General features: G+C 41.4%; 1 protein-coding gene across 7 annotated transcripts in view; it reads right to left on the bottom strand.

Moving 5' to 3' along the window:
• Positions 1 to 17,189, bottom strand: part of HHAT (hedgehog acyltransferase) — a 361,708-nt gene that overhangs the window by 282,791 nt on the left and 61,728 nt on the right. For 6 of the 7 annotated variants that reach the window (XM_059938732.1, XM_059938751.1, XM_059938765.1 and 3 more), the window contains one exon: positions 14,129 to 14,242. The exons of the other annotated variant lie outside the window; for it this stretch is intronic. In XM_059938732.1, the coding sequence (XP_059794715.1) occupies positions 14,129 to 14,242 (114 nt within the window). The remainder of the gene's footprint in view (positions 1 to 14,128; positions 14,243 to 17,189) is intronic. 7 annotated transcript variants of the gene reach the window in all.

Consider the following 17,189-nt stretch of genomic DNA (forward strand, 5'->3'; position numbering starts at 1 on the left):
TGAAATTAGGTCTTCCTGTGAAAACAAGACTTCTTTAAGGGAAAGACAGATGTGGACTGCACACTGTAAATCCCATCCTTCAGTGCTAACTCTCCCAAAATACTGCCTTAGTACAATTCCTTACCAAACTTATACTCCAGCCTAAGAGAGAACATTTTAAATGAGGGACTAGGTCAGCCACTTTGAAGTTCCAAGAAAATCAGAGAAATCTGCAGTTCATTTTTACTATTTTTCCATCCTACTACCCACATTAAACAGCCACATAAATTTGCTTCAAACTTTCCCCCAAGCACTCACCTCTGGACAGAGTTCAATTATAAGGAACAAGGTCACCAGAGACTATTTTAAGAAGTAGTTCTAATGAACGAAAAAAGGGAAGGGGTGTCTTTTCCAACTTGATCTACAGCATTTACCACTTGGAATCTTTTTCCATGTGTGCATGGCTACACACATATACACATAACACAGCTACATTTTTATTGAGTGCTATTTGATCCACTTGGAAAAAGCCTGTTTGTTGGGATTCATTTGGGAACTTAACCACAGACTTAAGCTGCTTCAACTTGAAAAAGTTGGAGGAACCTTCAGGAACTACTTAATAGTGCTGTGCAAACCCCATCTGCTCCAGAGATTCTCTGATGAATTTACCTGTGCTCACAAATGATACCATGGGGGCACACAAGGTTGTCCTATACTCTCATCCCTCACCATCTTCCTCCTGCCGAAGAGTACAGGCAGACAACGTCTAATTTTCTCTAAGACATCACAGAAAATGCACCCACGTGAACCTCATATTCTCTGCTATCCCTTCTATTACCCACTCATCCTCCCCAATGGGCAAAGACAACTCCGCTATACACATTCACAGCGAGCAGGTGATAAAAAGGGAAAGATGTGAACAATGCAAAAAATAATCACCTATTTTAAAACATAAATTAGAACCCGACTAACATATTGATTTTTTTCATTCTATAAAGTGAATGCAATTGGAATCCCATCCTTGAAAACACCACTAAGATGCTGATACAGCATGATTAGTCTTCCATGCCTTGTTCTCTGACTGGCATCAGAGGAACAGTCCCCCACTATCAATGCAGCCCTTAGGGCACACCTCCTCCAACCGCTATCCCCCCCTACCACACACACACACACACACACACACGCCTAGACCAGCAAGAAGCAGGGCAGAGAGGCCGAGAAGTAGAAATGTGACACTGCCTAACGGTGCAGGCAGCAGCATAGAAGGTCTGCTGCTCTGAGGAGGAGGAGGGCTTTGCCCAAGTGTTTCAAAGACCATTTTCATATGCAAAGGCCTAAAGACAGCCCTGTCCCACCTATTTCTACTCCAAAAGTGCTTAGGTATTTAATTTATCAAACTTGTGTCCACCTCTTTAGCAAAAATGCTTAAATATCAGATATTGAGCCTCTGACATCAAATATGCCAGGAATCTTTTAACTTTTCAAAACTAAAAAAGAAAGTGTGTTATGTTTTATTCCAAAACAATACTTCTGATTCATCACTAGAAGGGCTTTAAAAACTTTTCCTGCAAGTTCTCAGGGCAATCTGGGCAGATACGCACAGTTTTGGTCACAGACATAATCTATGTCAAGTTCAAGATTTAAAAATCTGCCTAGGGAATTCCCTGGCAGTCCAGTGGTTAGGACTCTGTGCTTTCACTGCTGAGAGCCTGGGTTCAATCCCTGGTCGGGGAACTAAGATCCCACAAGCCGGGCAGCACAGCCAATATAATTAATTAATTAAAATCAATTAGTTAATTTTAATTAATTGATTAAAGATCTGCCTAAAAGTCAGAATAGCCCAATTCATTTAAGTTAAGAGGTTCAAATGACGATTATGATTGGAAACTGCTGTTCACTTGAAATGAGGCACAAAGAATCATGTTGATCAAGTAACATGTACACATAAAACAATCTTAATTTAATGTTGGGCTGTGATGTTTCTAATTTAGAGATTCAAATTCTAATCAAGTATTACTTTTATATGATGCTTTTTTTTTAATTGAGATTTTTATTGAGACAGTTGTAGACTCACCTGCAGTTATAAGAAATAACACAGAGAGATCCCATGGACACTTTACCCAATTTCCCCCTATGGTAACATTTTGCAAAACCAGAATATATCACAACCAGGATGGTGACATTGCAACAATCCACAGACATTCAGGTTTCCCCAGTTTTACCTGTACTCGTATGTGTGCATGTGTGTTTTAGTTCTATACGGTTTTATCACATAAAAGGCTTTATCACATATAGGTTCAGTGTCCACCACAGTAAAGATACTGAACAGCTCCATCACCCCAAGCATCTCTTGCATTGCCCTTTTATAACCACACCCACCTTTTTCCTGCTTCCTTTACCCCACATCCTTAATCCCTGGAAACCACTAATATCCTCTCCGTTTCTAAAATTTTGTCATTTCAAAAAGTCATACAGTATGTAACCTTTAGGACTGGCGTTTTTTTTTTTTTTTTAATAAATTTCCTTGTTTTTTATTTTTTGGCTGTGTTGGGTTTCGTTGCTGGGTGCAGGCTTTCTCTAGTTGTGGCGAGCGGGGGCTACTCTTCATCGCAGTGCGTGGGCTTCTCATTGCGGTGGCTTCTTTTGTTGCGGAGCATGGGCTCTAGGCACACGGGCTCAGTAGTTGTGGCTCACGGGCTCTAGAGCGCAGGCTCAGGAGTTGTGGCGCACGGGCTTAGCTGCTCCGCGGCATGTGGGATCTTCCCGGACCAGGGCTCGAACCCGTGTCCCCTGCACTGGCAGGCGGATTCTTAACCACTGCACCACCAGGGAAGTCCCAGGACTGGCTTTTTTTCACTCAGCATAATTCCCTGAAATCCACCCAAGTTGTGACAGGTATCAAAGGACTGCCCCCTTTTTATTGCTGTGTAGTTTCCATGGTGTGGATGGACCACAGTTTCTTTAACCATTCACCTGTTGAAGGACATCTGGGCTGTTTTCCAGCTTGGGGCTATTATGAATAAAACTGAAATGAACATACGTGTACAGGTTTTTATGTAAATATGTTTTCATTTCTCTAGGATAAATGCCCAAGAGTGAGCTTGCTGGGCTGCATGGTAGTTGCATGTTTAGAGCTCTATAAAAACTGCCCAACAGGGCTTCCCTGGTGGCGCAGTGGTTGGGGGTCTGCCTGCCAATGCAGGGGACACGGGTTCGAGCCCTGGTCTGGGAGGATCCCACATGCCACTGAGCAACTAGGCCCGTGAGCCACAACTGCTGAGCCTGCGCGTCTGGAGCCTGTGCTCCTCAACAAGAGAGGCTGCAATAATGAAAGGCCCGCGCACCGCGATGAAGAGTGGCCCCCACTTGCCGCAACTAGAGAGAGCCCTCGCGCGGAAACGAAGACCCAACACAACAATAAATAAATAAATAAATAAATAAATAAATAAATAAATAAATAAATAAATTGTATAACTTAAAAAAAAAAGAAAAAAAAAAAGAAATGCAAATTCTCTAAAAAAAAAAACAAAAACAAAAAAAAAAACTGCCCAACAGTTTCCCAGAGGGGCCATTTTACATTTCCACCAGCAACATAACAAGGGATCCAAATGCTGCATCCTCACCAGCATTTGGTGTTGTTACTATTTTTTACCTGATCAACTCTGGTAGTTGGACAGGGGTATCCCACTGTGGCTTTAACTTGCATTTATCATGCTCTTTTAAAGGGTATCAAAGTGTGAGCAACCTGAACCTTGCATCAATAAGATGGGCTGAGTGAACTTCGCTGGGGCACAAGATGCCAGCCCATCAGAACTATCCTGACCCCCTTAACTCTCTTTATTCCAGGTTCTTCAGTTCCTGATAGGAGACAAAAAGGAAGGCAGGGGAAGAGGAGAAACTTTTAAAAGTTTAACAAACAATAAGAAACTGTACTCTGTTTTCGTGGCAGCTGAGATAAAGCCAGACTAAATACTATGGCCTTTCTGATGGAATTAGGCCAGACTGAACTGGGTAGGCAAACTTGCCCTCTGCTCCCATTGTTCCTTGTGTTTATACTGAACCACTTCTCAAAACAGGGCATAACTGTCTCTCTTTCTGATAGGCTCCCTTAACAAATTAATATCCTGTCTTGTTCATGATATAATAATGTAAGTATCTTACATAGTACCTAGCATATAGCAAGTGTTTCATAAACACTGGATAAATGAATGGTTAGAATAGTTGGATGGATAGATGGGTGGATGGATGGGTGGATGGATAGATGGATATGCTTCCCCAGGTATTGGGATTTAACCTGGCCGTTATGACTAAGAACAAGAAATTAGCACCAAAATTTTGGGCTTTTTAGTCACTAATGTGAAAACCTGCTGATTTCCAAAGTCTCTGCTTGTACACCTAACCCCTTATGAACAGACTGCTTTGCCAATGCAGATAGGATAAAAAGGTGTTATTTCACATCTCACTGCCTACTGCCTGTTTTCACTCACAGGGATCTCTTACAATCTTGTGTTGGGGGAAGCCTCAAATAGTGCACAACTGATAGGGTACAGGCACCAACCTTTGAAAGCAGACTCTCTGATAGAACCTGATTCCTGTCACCCCAGGGAAGGCTTCCGAGAGATCAACAAATTCAGCTGGCGTGTTTCAAAGGCTGAAATCAGCACCCATGAGAAATGACCATGGACTTGTGGCCTTTTCTTTTGCAAATCTATATGCTTCAAATCTTCCTCATAGGGAGCCAGGACCCAGCCACAGGAAGAGCTGGCTGGCCATGCCCCCCTCACACCATCTCTTCTTCCCTTCTGCTTTAGCTTGTTCTGTGCTGTGGACGCTGAGAGATAACATGATGTGCCTGAGTGGTTCCCCTCATTAGCTCATCTCTTTAGGGAGGAACCAAAGTGCAAAGGCTTGGTGAAGACCCCTGCTGGCAACTGGACCAGACTTTGCTGTGTATTAATTCTTTTTGTACATCTGCCCAGAAACCACTCAGTGGGGGGCATAATTTATTACATACTACATAATCAACTGCAGTTGCTACTGAAAAACAAAATATATATATGTGTGTGTGTGTGTGTGTGTGTGTGTGTGTGTGTGTGTGTGTGTGTATCGCCACACAAACAAAAAGGGAAAATAACCAAAACCATCCCAGAGTCCACACAACGGCATTCTAGCCTCCTTTTCCTGGGAGTAAAGGCCAGTGGGCCCAAATAAAGCCAATTTCATCCCTCCTTAGAGATGCAGTGATGGAGGTGGAAGAGTCTGATTCCAGGAAAACCATTAATGCATGAGATTCCTATCAGGTGTGTGGTTTCGATAATACGCTGGAAGGGAGCGCCTGTTCACCACGGCCTTCCAGAGGTTAGTTTACTTGTCTCAGCCAGAGCCGTGGGACCACGCTTTTCAGCCTGCGGCCAATGAGCTCAGCCAGCCGGGGCCCAGCGCTAGTAACGCAGGTGCTGCCAGTCAGAGGTCAGGTGAGAACGCACCCTGCGGTCAGCAGCAGCACCCAGCCTCGGCCCCCCGCGCGGTCAGCCTTCTCAGAAAGTTTGCACAGGGGTATTTTTGGTTCTAAGGGCAGGGGACGCAACGTCTCAGGTGGTGACGGTGTTCAAGAAAGGAGGCCACTGTCTGACCCACCCCACATACGTTCCAATCGTAACAAACCCGGAGCCAAATCTCAGAGCCGTTACTCAGCCTCCGCTCCCTCCCAGGGCACTGCCCGCGATGTAGTCTTGCCAAATCCCAGAGAGAGCCCTACCCAGAGAAAAGGTGTTTAACCTTGGCCGAGGAGCTCAGTGGAAAGTTTTATTACTTGTCATGGCAAAAAAAAAAAAAAAAAAAAAAGGAAGAAAAAGAAAATCCCACTTTTGAAAATAAACTCTTCTTTGCCTCTCTCTGGGAGGAGGTAGGGCCACAAAGGCAGAGATGGGATCAGATAGTAGATGAAGGCGGGAAGCATCCTTCAGGGTCCAAGGGTTGTAACCGCAAGAAGTGATAACGCCTAACCCTCTGCACAGCATCGTCCACAGTTCATGATGCCCCCGAGCATGGGGAAACAACAGACAACTGCAACCCAAATCTTCCACCCTGAATAAGTATCAAAAACATCCACCCAAATTAAGGCCACCTGGAACACTCAGTCCAGGTGGTGAAAGCATGGAACTAATGGGGCCAAAGTTGTGGTTCATGCTTACATAAGGACCAAGCGGACTAAAAGAGCACACTGTGCCCCAGCCCGACCAGAACCCTGCCCACCAGCTGTTGCACAAATCAAACCTGTGGTCACAAAGAGATGGGAGACCACACACACACACACACACACACACACGGCTCAGTGCGAACTCTGCCACATTCCAAGAAAAATGCAAACAAAACCTCCTACTGAGTTTGGATAAGATGTGCTCTGCAGATAAAAAGACAAGTCCACCTATCCACGCATGCCTGGTAATGAGATGCAGGAAGCTGAAATAAGCAGATGATTCCACTCCCTTCAAGGCACAGCTCGCAAGCCACCTCCTCGGGGGCCTTCCCTGACACCCCCAGGCAGATGTGGCCCACTCCTCCCAGGATTTGGTTTCCTCTGTCACTTCTCACTCAGCTCCTGGGGGAGGGACTGTGTCTCCCCATCCTTTCTCCCACAGCCCAGCTCAAGCTTGAAACAGGGTCAGAGAAAGACATGCAGGAGAGGAAGCTAGGTATGGCTGGACAGACAGCCTCTGCCCTCTGGGGTTTCAGCATTTCTGACAGTCGCCTCCTTTTTGAACACCACAGAGGGAACTGCTCCCAGGAGCACACACAGACCGCGGTCACGGCGCACAGCAAAGGCCAGCGGACCTCAGCAGCAGCCGCCTCTTACTTGGCTGTCATCGTATGCCAGCACAACCTTGAAAACCATCGGACTCTCACCACTACCCCAGGAAGCAAGCGGTACCATCCCTGTTGTGCAAATGAGGAGAAAGGCTTCAAGATGTTAATTAACTGGCTTAAGACTGCATCACTAAAAAGCGACAAAGCCGGGTTTCAGCCAGGAGCTCTTAGCCACCCTGAATGTGGGCTCCTAACAGGAAGAGACTTAACTCAAAGTTACAAGCAAATTAACCCGAGGAACATCTATATCCTAACCTAGGTAGATTTCTGATGGTGGTAGGTGCAAAATAGGAGCTGAAAACGGAGGAAATTTGGAAAGAGGGAGGAATATCCACTCATGAGCAGAGGGTGAATCTACATCTTGCACTGTCTACTGGGGCTACATCTGCTCCAAGGGAAGGGGGGAATTGGTTCTTGCAGACAAGAAAACCTTCCTCTATGCATAAACACAGGCAGGTACACAGTACATAAACAGACAGTACATCTGTGGTATTAAAATGTCATAAAGAGGAAGTGACAATTGGGGAAAAACAGCTAAAAATGCTCCTGGGGGAGAAATAATGAAAAAAAAAAAAGAAAGCTAGAGAAACACTGATCTACAGGAAGCAAACAAGAGGTAGCAAGACAAATAGTGGGAAGCAAAGGAGACCAGTCAGATGGGGCCATGTTGGGCCTGACGCACATGGCAGAACGGTGAGGAAGGGAGGGGACGAAAACTCAGTGTGCCCAGGGCAGCGTCATCTTTCCTTCTCCCTGCCACACCATTCTTCCACATGTTCAGTTAAAAATACATCACATATCAAACACAGGGAAAGGAATATTTATAAAGTTTATAAGGTATAAAGAATAATGAAATAACACCTGCATACCCAGCACCAGCTTAAGAAAGATAAAGCTATCAGTGCTTTAAAGGGCCCCTGAGCATATGTCAAATACATCTCAATTTTAAAAATGTCAATTATACCTCAATAAAAATAAATAAATACATAATCAAAGCAAAAACAAACAAACCAAAAAAGGGCCCTGGTTATCTCTCCTCTGATTCTTTTTTCAGCTTTTTTTTGGCTGCGTTGGGTCTTCGTTGTTGCACGTGGGCTTTCTCTAGTTGTGGCGAGCGGGGGCTACTCTTCGTTGCAGTGCACGGGCTTCTCATTGCGGTGGCGTCTCTTACTGCGAAGCATGGGCTCTAGGTACACAGGCTTCAGTAGCTGCAGCACATGGGCTCAGTAGTTGCGGCACACAGGCCCTAAAGCATGCGGGCTTCAGTAGTTGTGGCGCACAGGCTTAGTTGCTCCATGGCATGTGGGATCTTCCTGGACCAGGGATTGAACCCATGTTCCCTGAATTGGCAGGAGGATTCTTCACCTGTGTGCCACCAGGGGAGTCCCTCTCCCCCCTGATTCTATCTCCCCAACCAGATGTGACCACTATCCTGAATTTATTTTCATGGCTATCTCATCTTTGTGATCATACACGTGAATGTATCATTTAGTCTGTACAGCTCTACGTGCATAGGATCATATCTGATAGATTCCTCTGCAACTTGCCTTATTAGCTCAATGTCGTGATCCAGAAATTCAGCCACGTTGACAATTACAATTATAATTCATTCCTTTCCATGGAATAAATTCACTACAATTCATCCATTTCCCCATAATGAATATTTGGATTGCTTCTGGCTCTTTGTTACTACAATCCCATTGCTGCAATGAACGTCCTGGCTCATGTCCCCTGATTGGCAGAGAAGAGCTTCTGCAGGGACCATGTCCGAGTTAGCACCGGTAGCTGTGGAATTTGCACCTCTTTGACTTCACTAGGTAATGTAATACAAAGAAGCCATACCAACACATACTCACAACCTCTCTGTATGAGTTCAGGTGGCCAGTACTTGATATCATCAGGGGATTTTTGTTTTGTTTATCTTTGCCAAACTGAAAGTATGAAATGGTATCTTGTAGTTTTAAGGTACACTTTCTTGACTACTAATAAAGTTGAACACATTTTCATAAGTTTATTGGTCATTTGTGTTTCCTCTTCTGCAAATTCCTTTTCCCATATTGAGCCCTTTTTCTATCGGGTGACTTTTTTCCTTTTGAAATTTCTTTATATATTCCAAATACCAAACCTCTGTCAGGTTGCAAATAACTTCTCAATTAGTGACTCGCCTTTTCACTTTCTTCACTGTGTTTCTGGATACATACAAAGATGTACACTGATTATTATACATTGATAAGTTCTTGGTTTTAATGTGGTTAAACTTATCAATTTTTTCCTCTACAAGTTATGCTTTTTGTGTCTTAATTAAGAAATCTTTCTCTATCCTACCGTCAAGAAGTATTCTCCTCCTACATCATGCTTTCGAAAAATTTCATACTCGTTTTTTTTTTTTTAGTCCTTTTTTTTTTTTTCTGGCTGCGTTGGGTCTTCGTTGCTGCGCACGGGCTTTCTCTAGTTGTGGCAAGTGGGGGAAACTCTTCGCTGCGGTGCGTGGGCTTCTCTTGTTACGAAGCGTGGGCTCTAGGCACACGGGCTTCAGTAGTTGTGGCACAAAAGCTCAGTAGTTGTGACTCTCGGGCTTCGCTGCTCTGCTTCATGTGGGATCTTCTTGGACCAGGGATCAAACCTGTGTCCCCTGCACTGGCAGGCGGATTCTTAACCACTGCACCACCATGGAAGTCCTATTTTAAGGACTTAATTCACCTTGAAAATGATTATGAATGGTATGAGGTAAGTATTCGTTTCTTTTTAATATGACTAAACAATTGTGTCAGCACTGTTTATTGAACAGTTTATCTTTTCCATGCAGATCTGAAATGCCACATCTGTCAAAATCAAGTTTCCATCTATGTACAAGTATTTTCTAAACCCTATTCTGTTACATTGGTCTATTTATCTATCCTGGTGCCAATACAACAATGTCCTAATTATTATATCTTTATTAAGTCATAGTATCTGGTAGGGCACATAGTCTGATTTTGGTATTAATTTTATGCTCTCTTCTTCATAAAATGAATGTTTCCTCTTTTTCTATTTTCTGAAAAAGCCTGGAAAAGATTTAAATAATTTGTGCTTTGAATGTTTGGAAGAAGTGGTGTGTTAGACTATTGTTTTCTTTACAAATAGATTTTTAACTACTTATTCAACTTCTTTTCATGGTTATAGTACTATTCAGTCTTTCTATTTCTTCTTGAGTCAGTTTTGGTAAGTTATATTTTCTAGAAATGTGTCTGCTTTGCCAAAGTTTTCAAAATTATTGTCATAAAGTTGTGCAAAATATCTTCTTACTATATTTTTTCATCCTCTTGTCCACAGCTAATATTGGTTATTTGTGCAGTTTTTTCTTGACCAATCATGCCGCTGATTGTTTCATTAATGTCTACTCTTATTTTTGTTCTTTCCTTCCTTTTTCTTTTTTGTTGCTATTTTCTGTTCTTTCCTAATTTCTTAAGTTGTATGCTTAGCTCATTAACTTTCAGCTTTTCTTTTGTTTTAATAGGAGCATGTAACGTTATGCACTTACATAAACTTAAAATTATCCAAGTAGCACCCTACAAGTATTGATATGTAATATATTTTTCATTTCTAACTATTTTCTAATTTCCAGTATGATCTCTTTTTTTACCTATTGTTATTTTAAAGTTTGCTTTCTTTTTTAATTTCTAAATGAATTAGATTTTTCAGGTCATTGTGTTACTGGTTTCCAACTTAATTACACTGGGATTAGAGAAGGTAACCTATTTAAAACACAGCCTTTGAAATTCATTGAAAATTACTTTATGGTTAAGATGTGGTCAGTTTTTATAAATATTCTATGTGTTCTTTAAGAGGATGTGAATTCTCCAGTTGTTAGATGTAATCATTTACGTTTCTTTTTTTTTTTTTTTTAAGTTCAGTGGATTCCTGCTTCCCAAACTATAGTACTTAAGATCCTTTATAGCCCGCTTACAAACTACCTTTTAATTAATTAATTAATTAATTTGGCTGTGCCAGGTCTTAGTTGCGGCATGTGGGATCTAGTTCCCCGACCAGGGATCGAACCCAGGCCCCCCACATTGGGAGCGCAGAGTCCCAGCCACTGGACCGCCAGGGAAGTCCCCATTTATGTTTCGTATATCAAGCTTATTAATTGTATTATTTGTTTTCTTCTATCTGATATACCAATTAGTGATAAAATTATGTTAAAATCTCTCCCTAAAATCACAGATATATCTATTTATCTTTATGGTATTGATCAACTTTTGCTTTCTATATTTGGAAGCAAAATAAACAAACTTAGAATTATAATATCTTCCTAATGAAATGAACTTTTTATCATTAAACAAGAACCCTCTTTGTCACAAATAATGTTCTTTGCCAGCTGTTAATGAAACTGCACTAGTATCTAGGTGGACGGGACAAAGATGAGTCTTATATTAGCTGGAACACCTTTTTCCATCCTTTCGCTTTCAAACACTCTGTGTCCTTGCGTCCTTCCATTTTAAGTATATCTTGCTAGGAAGCACCCCTGTGGATGCTGTTTTACTTCTTTATTTTCCTTTTTTTCTGTTTTACTTTTATCCAGTCTGACAATCCTTTTCTGGGGTTGGGGGATGGACTGGGTCCATTCACACTGATTGTGACTACTGATATATTTGCATTTATTTCTGCCCTTTCTTTGGTGCTTTCTCTTTGTCCTACCTTTTCCATGTTTCATCCTTACTTTTTAATGAAATTTCGAACAAATGAAGCCCACCATTTTTTTAAAATTTATTTTACTGAAGTACAGTTGATTTATAATGTTGTGTTAATTCCTGCTGTACAGCAAATTGATTCAGTTATACATATATATACATTATTTTTCATATTCTTTTCCATTATGGTTTATCACAGGATACTGAATATAGTTAGGACATTGTTGTTTATCCATTCTACATATAATAGTTTGCATCTGCTAATCCCAAATTCCCAATCCATCCCTCCCCCACCCCTCTCCCCCTTGGCAACCACAAGTCTGTTCTCTATGTCTGTGAGTCTGTTTCTGTTTCATAGATAAGTTCATTTGGGTCATACTTTAGATTCCACATATAAGTGATAGCATATGGTATTTGTCTTTCTGACCTACTTCACTTAGTATGATAATTTCTAGGTCCACCCATGTTGCTGCAAATGACATTATTTCATTTTTTTTTTATGGCTGAGTAGTATTCCACAGTATATATGTCCCACATCTTCTTTATCCATTCATCTGTCGATGGACATTTAGGTTGCTTCCATGTTTTGGCTATTGTGAATAGTGACAAGCCCACCATGTTTTAAAAGGAGGAAAAGAAAAAGAATAATACTATCTCACCAACCCTACTTTACAGAAAATGATAAATTAAGATTCAGTGGTGAAAAGCCTTTCTAAGGTCAGAAAGCTAACAAGTGAGAAAGCCCAGGACCTAATCCATCACCCAGCACTCTTCCACTCCACGACAGCTGACCCTTTCCCACAGCAGCAGTAGTGAGACTGGCTGAATTTCACAGATACTCCTCAAAATAGTTCATCTTCCCCCCCACAGAGATAGAAAATACAAGTATTAAGCTATTTATTTTACAGATGGGAAAACTAAGACCTAGGGGCAGTAAGTCATTTACCTAGGGGCAGAGAAGCTTTGTGTTAGAAACAAAAATGTTAAATTTCTAGAAACACTGATGTCTTAGCAAATACCAAACAAATTTGTGGAAGAAAAGAAACACATTAATGAAGGCTGAGGTGGATATATTCGTAACTAGTTTAGGAATACAAAAAAAAATGGATTACTTATTATTAGGTTTGCTCAGAAGGTTATACAAAATTGAATGAAGGTGATCAAAAGGTACAAACTTCCAGTTATAAGAAAAATAAGTACTAAGAATATAATGTACAACATGATGACTATGGTTAACACTGCTGTATGGTATATTTGAAAGCCGCTAAGAGAATAGAATAGATCCTAAAAGTTCTCATGACAAGGAAAACACATTCTTTTCTTTTTTCTCATTTTTTCTTTGTATCTATATTAGACAGTGGATATTAACTAAGCTTACTGTGGTAATCATTTCACAATATGTGTATGTTAAGTCATTATGCTGTATACCTTACTTATACAGTGCCATATGTCAATTACATCTCAATAAAACTGAAAAAAAGAAAGTTGTATGAAATTTTAAAATATATTCAGATCTGACATCATCTAAAATTTTTAATCTTTTGCTACTTTAGAAGATGGAAACCACTTGACTACAAAAAAGTCATCATTATCATATTTAAAACAAAGAAAGTTAGTGTGCTACTGGGATTTTCTGTATTCCAGGATGAGAAGCAGGCCCAGAAAGTACCGATTTTCAGGAAAGAGCTGAAAAGTAACCCAAGTCCGGTGACATCTCTAAGCACATGGCACTGTTTTCTCAGTTCACGTCCGGGTCCCTCGAGCCCAGAGGCTCCTGCTTCTTCTGTCCCTTCAGTTTCTTCACCTCCATGAACCTCTAAGAATCTAACATTTCTCCTGGGCTGACTTCCAAGTCCATTTTTGGCTGTGCTTTGTTTTTACTGGGTAGATATCCAAGCACAGACTCATTTTTTTTCAGACTAGGAAACCACAGAGGCAAGATGCATATATGAGAGGATGCTGGACTAAGCCTGGCCCCTACACTAGAGAAAGATCCTCCTGGCACTATCTCAGGCCCCGTATTAGCTACAATATAAAGAGGTTCTCAATCCCACCTCTTGCAAAAGCACTTTTCAAACATCTGCTTGGAAGAATCTCTTGTTCTCGAAACCAGGCCAAGGAAAGAGCAAAATACTAGGATTCTGATCTACAACAGCTACTGTAGCATAAATTACTTGACGTGAAAATCATTCCCACTTCTTAATGAAATCATTCTCTTTCTTCTGAACTGAAATCACATAGATTCTCAACAGGTGGTTTTTATAAGATCATGTGATTAAGAATGGTCTTAAAGAATACCATCTGAAGTTAGTTTTACTCTAAAACCTTCATATTCATTGGTTTGAAAAACGACTTGGAGGAAGTAAGCACAGGATAAGCATGTATGAAATTTTTATCTTATCAACATCATTAACAATTTATCTTATCTTTATCTTTTATTTTTATCTTTTTATCTGATAATCTATCTTATTGACCAGTAACAATTCTTTCTCATCTTTTCCAGTCTTCCAAGGCTTAATATCCATGTCTCCTGATTTCCTAGCTCAGGTCTCTTTCTTCACAAAAAGCAAAGGAGAAAGAAGCTTAAACGGAAATGATGCACATAACCGTACCTTCCTTGCAAGCAGGTTGGCTACTTGAGACACACCCATGTGGCCAAGGAGAAGCCACACCAGCCGCTGCTTGCCCCACTCCATCCAGAAGCTCCACTCAAAGTCAGTTGGGTCCTAAATTGGCCAAAACAGCAGTTTATCAGAGGGATCTTGGTACGTGTTTGAGGCAGAACACAAACTCCAGTTAATAAAACAATTGCAAGAAGAAGGCCAATGTGAGTCCAAATGCTATAAAACGGCATTTACACAACATTTCCAGCATCTACCCCACCACACACCGCACCTACTTATACCCTCCCCTCCAGCTTAGCTGGTTTCATTGCCATTCCCCCATTGAATGTCTTTGTTAAAGCTGATCCCCCAACCTCTGGACCCTCTATGGGATAGAAACTATTATTGACCCCACATTATAAAATATGAAACAGAGACTTAAAAAATTCAGTTCATTTACCCAGCATCACATAAATAGTACAAATAACAACTTAGCATATCTCAGTTTCATCACCTAGATGCTTTCACCAGCAAGAGAAATGTACACTGGACACTAATAAAATCGTGTAAGGTCAGTCATGTTAAATCTTGCTGTCACTTACAGGCAGGAGGATAATTTGATAGAGAAATTAACTAATTCCCTGTAAGATTACAAGGAAAGAATGAAAGATATACTTCCCTTCACCTTGGGAAGCTATGTCCATCAGTGCCCTTTGTCTGCATCTGTACCAGGCTCTGTGTCTGTATGGCTCCCTGACAAGGGCAGGTGAAAACCTCTGGCAAGATTGGACCCGTGGACACCTGGGGGCTCACACCTAAAAGCTTCGGCCTCAGGAGCCCTGGGGAGATCATGGCAGCCAAGCTGAGCATGGAGGGAAAAAGCACAGTGATTGGCCACTCTCAAACGGATAATGCGGGCTTGGCCCATGAGCATCTCGGCACCACCAGGATGGAGTGCAGATTTGAGGCCCTCAGAATTTTCTAGCCAAATCGTGTGGGGGACAAAGGAATCCCCCGCTGACTATTGATCTATCGATACTGAACATCTCATCAGTCTCTACAAGTGAAACTTTGAGTCAAATTTTTAACTGGGTTTAAAGGAAAATAGGATTTTTTTTCTATCTTTTTTTTCTTTTTTTTTTTTGCACCTGAGGATTGAGGGGCAATTTCACACAAGTTACACATATTACAAAACTCTTTCTTTCAGAAGGTAAAATATAGATTGAAGTGATCTTGATTCATATCAGACTATGGATGTAGAGGTAGCAAATGTAGCAGCTTAGGCTGCCGATTCATCTTGGGTTTGGATCCCAGATCTACCTACATACTGGCTGTGATGACCTTGAGTGAGACACTTCACCTTTCCGCTGTCTGCTCATATGATAACAGGACTGATTTTCTAGGAATTTGTGAAGTTTAACTGAAAATACACGCATGTCAAAATTTTAAAACAGTACCCAGCACACAGTACTCAATAAAAATTGTTACTTGCCACTAACTGCTAGTCCCATGTGCTTTCCATCCTGTGTTAACCAGCTAAGATTGTATCATGCTTTACATGTTGCCTCTTGTTAAAAAAAAAAAAAAAAAAAAGTTTTTCTATTTTCCAAATGAAGAAAGACAGCAGTACTGTGCTTCTCAAACAACACGTTTTCCCCACAACCAAGATCCTGATACACACACAACCTGATCATAGAGTCCCCATCCCATGAAAATCACAGATCTGGTCCAATTCCTTCCATTCAAAGACTGACTACATCAGAGCCTAGGACGTGCCCACGCTGCAAACCCAGGCAGCAGCAGAGCAGAGAACTCAAGTCGTTAACCTGGCTTCATCCCTGTTCCAGAGCTCACTTCCCCATCTTAAAAATGTCAAATTAGTGGAGAGTCACTCAGCTGATTAAAGGTGCAAAGGTCATGTGATGAGGCCATGCTAGTAAAATGCCACTTTGTAACATGGATGCAGACACTAAAAATCAAGATTGAATTTTTTTACCCCCCTCAAAATAAAAATCCCAACATTTTAGCTTTTTAAATATAAATAATGTTTTTGAACATTCAGAATTACATTAGAATTCATCACCTCAGACTTATACCTATGTTTCAAAACTTTTCCAAGTTTAATTTCTAGGGGGGAAAAATGAAATAATATCTCATAACATTCAAGAAACCAAAAAAATCTTTATGCTTCATCCTAAGGCCCAGAACTACTGAAAACCCTGTGCTGGTAAAATCCCATCAACAGGGCTTCCCTGGTGGCGCAGTGGTTAAGAATCCGCCTGCCAATGCAGGGGACACAGGTTCGAGCCCTGGTCCGGGAAGATCCCACATGCCGCGGAGCAACTAAGCCTGTGCGCCACAACTACTGAGCCTGCGCTCTAGACCCCATGAGCCACAACTACTGAGCCTGCGTGCCACAACTACTGAAGCCCACGCACCTAGAGCCTGTGCTTTGCAACAAGAGAAGCCACCGCAATGAGAAGCCCGTGCACCTCAACGAAGCGGAGTCCCTGCTCGCCGCAACTAGAGAAAGCCCGCGCGCAGCAATGAAGACCCAACGCAGCCAAATATAAATAAGTTAAATAAATAAATTTTTTAAAAAAATCCCATCAACAAAACTACACAGTCTCTCATCACTAATTATTTCAGAAAAGGGCCATTTAAAGGAAATAAAAACATTCTTATGTTTATTCTTCTCCATTTAAAATATTTACCTAAAGGAAATAACCAGACAGAAAAGCTGAATTAATGAATAGAAGATGGCCAATAAGTAGCAGTTACTGATTTGGGGAAGAAAAATGTTGACTTGCCTGATTTCATAAGCAAAAGCCTTATAGACCCTGAGCTCACTCATTTCAAGGTAAATCTTTTTTTTTTTTTAATAGTACATTTATTTATTTATTTATTTATTCATTCTTGGCTGTGTTGGGTCTTCGTTTCTGTGCGAGGGCTTTCTCCAGTTGCGGCAAGTGGGGACCACTGTTCATCGTGGTGCGCGGGCCTCTCACTATCGTGGCCTCTCTTGTGGAGCACAGGCTCCAGACGCGCAGGCTCAGTAGTTGTGGCTCAC

Source organism: Balaenoptera ricei, chromosome 1 (assembly GCF_028023285.1).
Source record: "Balaenoptera ricei isolate mBalRic1 chromosome 1, mBalRic1.hap2, whole genome shotgun sequence".
Classification (NCBI taxonomy): domain Eukaryota; kingdom Metazoa; phylum Chordata; class Mammalia; order Artiodactyla; family Balaenopteridae; genus Balaenoptera; species Balaenoptera ricei.